General features: G+C 29.1%; 1 protein-coding gene across 1 annotated transcript; it reads right to left on the bottom strand.

The window, feature by feature from the left end:
* Positions 1-1,581: 1,581 nt before the first annotated feature.
* On the bottom strand, positions 1,582-2,421 carry LOC108481367 (nuclear transcription factor Y subunit B-1-like). The gene has a single exon (XM_017784509.2). It carries the CDS (start codon positions 2,218-2,220, stop codon positions 1,762-1,764), a length of 459 nt encoding a protein of 152 aa, XP_017639998.1. The 5' UTR covers positions 2,221-2,421; the 3' UTR covers positions 1,582-1,761.
* Positions 2,422-4,686: the final 2,265 nt, after the last annotated feature.

Raw genomic sequence — 4,686 nt, 5'->3', positions numbered from 1 at the left:
CAAGATTCCAACCTTCTTGGGTTGTTTTTCCTTTTAAATTAGTCTCAACTTATACCTAAAGGTGAAGTTAAAGAAAAATTTTCGATAACCAGTTATATATTATAATTTTTTTTAAAGATTAAATTAAAATTTTATTTTTATTTTGAGAGGGGAGGAAACCCCTGCTGCCCTCGGGAACTTATCTTACATCATGTCAATTTTGCTAGTGAATACCATGGACTAAAATCGTCTTGCAAGCTCGTACCGTGGTGGATCACTCCATTAATACGGACAAAATACATGCTACTCGTAGATCATATATATCCATCGTCTAGATATAATAGTCCATACCAACAAGAACATAAGACTAATAGGTTAGCTGGATTTCAAAGAGTATGAAATTAATGAGGGGATGTTATATGGACATCTCGGGAATGATGGTGACAACCTTTTTAAGACCACAAAAATCCGATTATGACAACTCTCTTTTCTCCTCTTAGTACTCTCACTCATCTCTCTCCTTTATCTTGAATCCTAGTTTTTTTAAAAAATTTATTCACCTTCGATTACTTATGACTCAAAACCTACAAAATAAATTATCACGAATCATTATAATCCAACCTTGTATTTGCACAACATAGGACGCATACATGCATGCACTACTTTCCCAACTGCATGGCCACTATGTTTTTTATCCAGATCACTAATAGAATTTAGCTTATTTGATTTCTAATTAATCAATTAATTTTTTTTTCTAAAAGAAATTACATTTTGTGTTGGATATTTGCTGTTATATTGAAAACAAAATATAGTGTCATGTAGTTTTCGGGTAGGATTTCCGGAATATTCAACCAAATATTCTTATTGTACGGAAATGAAATGATTGGTGGATATTTTGGAGGTTCATTTATTTATATATACACACACATTTGTATATATACATACTTTTTTTGTCTGTCTTCCACTTGTCTCTCGTTTTTTAATATTCTAATATTATACATATAAACAAAAAATGGAAACCCTAAGAGCTTAAAACTTTTAACTGAGAGGCAATGACTTAGAAAGTCAATATGACAGCAAACATGAGGAAAACCTAAATGACCCCATTTCATTCAATGACATCAATTATCTCACCTTTGACCTTGATTTTGTATCTTGGTTTTTGAACACATTGAGCAAAATGATGATACAGTTCTATTTCTATATATATATAATGTCTGCTAACAATGATGCCCCTTAAAGTAACCTTAAACCCTAATTACATGGACTAATTCGGATACTTTCTATAAAAGTTCAGCTTATGTAGTGAAAATAATTCCATTCTAGTATATATAGCTCGAGACATTGGCCCTTATAAGTGGGGAGGTTCACTAAATTGATGAATAATATGAAATGTATGTTCGAATTCAAGTGAAAGTATGGCATACGATATAAATACCTTTTTTTTAATTTTTGAAAAATTATATTTCATACCTTTGTCATCACCGACACTGTTGTCTGTAAATGCAAATCATAGAAAAAAGAAGATCAATCTAAATATTCCCAAAGCTAAGATTGATTTGTTTAGCAGTGTGAAAACATGAAATAAAAGCCATATGAAAATAGATGAAATCAAACCCAGATCTATTCGGCTGAATCATAGGTGAAGTGATAAAAAATTTGTGTTCATCTGCGTCTCGAATCCGAGACAAACCCTACCTTTAGAAAGAACCCAAATCCAATCTTTTGATGTTATAAATCATGGTCATACACTAATTTAAAGAAACCCCAAAATTAGAATCATTACTGCTTCCAATCATGCTGAAACATCAATGGAGATTGTTGTTGTTGTTGTTTTTGAGCTTCATCACCATCATCATCCTTGCTGTTGCTAATACTAACCTTCACTTGATTCGCTGCTTTGTCCCCTTCAAATTCCCTAAACTTGTACAAGTACCGTTTCAACGGCACCGCATAGTCGTCGAAACCTAGCGTCGCCAAAGCCCAACAAATATCGTCGCCATTAACGGTCTTCCGCCTCTCTTTCCTGCATTTCTCCGATGCTTCGCCGGTGACGAAGCTGATGAACTCCGATACGCATTCTTGCATGGTTTCTTTAGCTTCTTTGGAGATTTTGGCGTTTGGGGGAAGGATTTGTTTCATTATTCGACCAACGTTGGCTATGGGGAGTAAATGGTCCTGCTCTTTAAAGCCGCCGCCATCGCCACCACCATCATTTGATGTTCCAATGTTTTCGGCCATTTTTGGATAATACCCACCCTTCACAAAGAACCTAACTGTTGATCAAAAGGTCAAAAGGTTAGTTCTGCAAATTACATACATACATACATACATTTATACATGTGTGTGTATATATATATATGTAGAGATTGATGTCTTTTGGATATTGGATGTGAGATGTGATGAAGCTGATCATCAAGTGGGCATCAATGATGGGACACTGGGACCAAGTCTCAAACTATTGGATATCTATTTGATTTCCGTCAAATTTATAGGAAGTCCTTGTTTTATGTCTTTTTAGTGGATTTAGTCCCTTTATTATAATTTGATTATTTCTAAATCCTTTTATTTTTCAAAATGTGTTTTTCATTAACCTCATCAAGTATTTCAAAGTGATTTATTTTTTAAAACATGTTAAAACTTGTGTAAAAATAAAAACAATAATATATATTTTAGATTTATAGCACACCTACAATGTAAGTGAAATAAATGTAACAAATATATTTATAAAAATCACATAAAATTAACTAAGGCTTTGATTATAATGGTAAAATTAATTATTTATCATGTATAATGTTCAGAATTTATATCTCATTGAGATCAAATTTTCATTGGTTTATTATATAAAAAGACAAAACACACTCATAAAAATACAATTGAATTTGTATATAAGAATATTTTAGTAATTTCATAATTGAATTAGTGCTTGGTTGACTTATGACATCAACTTAGTAAATTACTTAAAATAAATATTGATAAGTATATATGTATATATATACACACTAGGTAATGGCACGTCCATTGAGTGGGTAAAAAATTATGTTACAAATATTTTACAAATTTTTTACATAAAATATAAATGAAGTTTTAATTGAAATTGTAAAGTTAAAATATTAAAATTTATGGGTATTGAATCCAAATCCCATTATGTATATATTAAAAAGACCAAAAAAAAAAAAAACTCCCTCAAAGCATACTTATTATTTTATAAAATGATTGAATATTTAGTAATTTCATAACGAGTTGAAATAAAGTTGAGAGGTCACCAATTTAATTAGCCATTTAATATATAATATAGACATTTTGAACTCTAACTAAATTGAGAGAAGGGATTATATGAAACATGGATATTATTCTTTTTAATAGTTTAATGCGACATCAATAATTTTATCTTGAATTTTAAAATTTTCATTTTCATTTGATTTTTTTAAGATAAAAATATTTGATGTGGCATTAAACTTTTGAAAAAAAAGATACAAATGATGTGATGTCATTGTTTCATATAATATTTTCCCCTAAATTGAACCCTTATCAATTCAATGGTGAATTTTATATAAACGTTAAAGGAATACTTAGTCTCTAAATTTGACAAAATTTTCCTCTTTGGTCCTTTTAACCTTTTTTTGGTCTACATTACTTTCCAAATTTGGTCCTTGAAGAATTCGTTCGTGGTATTGAAAAAAGTTGTTTAATTTCGAAATTAATATAAACTAAAAAATTGTGAAATTTAGGGGTAAATGTTGCTTTTATGTCAATGTGTTGTAATGTAAGTGGACTAGGTCCACCAGTGGTGACAGCGAGTCATGATGGTATATACTTTTCAAGTAATTTAGATTCATCGGCATGCAACATAAATTATATATCATTATTGGATGCAGATGGAGACAGGTAAATGACTCATTTTTCTTTTTATTTCTTTTCTTTTTATCAACTTTAATTAGCTTTAATGTTGAACCAGTGGGCTTAGAGTAAACATATAGCATAATAATAATAAAGTTTAAGAGGTGGAGAATTGGAGATTATACTAATCAAAACATAAGGTTTTCAGTGTGGATTCGATCAAACATTTTTATTTAGAAAATAAATTAAAAATTAAAAATATGAAGTGAGATAATAGTGGATTTTTATTCAATAAATAGATTTAAATTTAATTTTAAGAGAGGTATGTATTGCTGTTAAACCCTAATACGATATTGCATCATTCAGTACGACAGCATTAACATGTAGTGTTTCTTTTGTTCCTTAATTTAATGAAGTTGTCTGAAGTTGAAGAGATCTTACTTTCATTATCTTATTATTATAATATATAGCATAATTATTTTATATATAAATTATTGAGTTTTTCAATTCAATTACTGAGATTAACAACATGTTATTTGTCTCCTTTATTTAGTTTGATTTTCTAAAATATCAATTAAAAAACACATGGGTGATTTTTAGTGAAATTAAAAAAAATTATACCCATATATGAAATAATTATCATTTAATATAAAATAAGTATGTGCTGTCCGTACAATTGTAATTATTATACGGTGTGGGAGAATGAATTATCCTACACTGTTTCAATTGTTTAAGGTGACATATTTGTGTGTTTATATGGGGCGAGATATATTTATATTGTGTAATATTAAAGTGATTTTATATTTTTGTAATTTTTATACGATTGATATTTTAGTAATTTAATCGTTAAAATTTTTTAGATATTTG

Source organism: Gossypium arboreum, chromosome 3, assembly GCF_025698485.1.
Source record: "Gossypium arboreum isolate Shixiya-1 chromosome 3, ASM2569848v2, whole genome shotgun sequence".
Taxonomy (NCBI): Eukaryota; Viridiplantae; Streptophyta; class Magnoliopsida; order Malvales; family Malvaceae; genus Gossypium; species Gossypium arboreum.
Note: the sequence above shows the minus strand (reverse complement) of the source record. Positions and strands in the feature narration are given on the sequence as shown.

Bases quoted from the DNA above. Each gene is read 5' to 3' on its own strand.
- LOC108481367 (XM_017784509.2), bottom strand. From the start codon at position 2,220: ATGGCCGAAAACATTGGAACATCAAATGATGGTGGTGGCGATGGCGGC.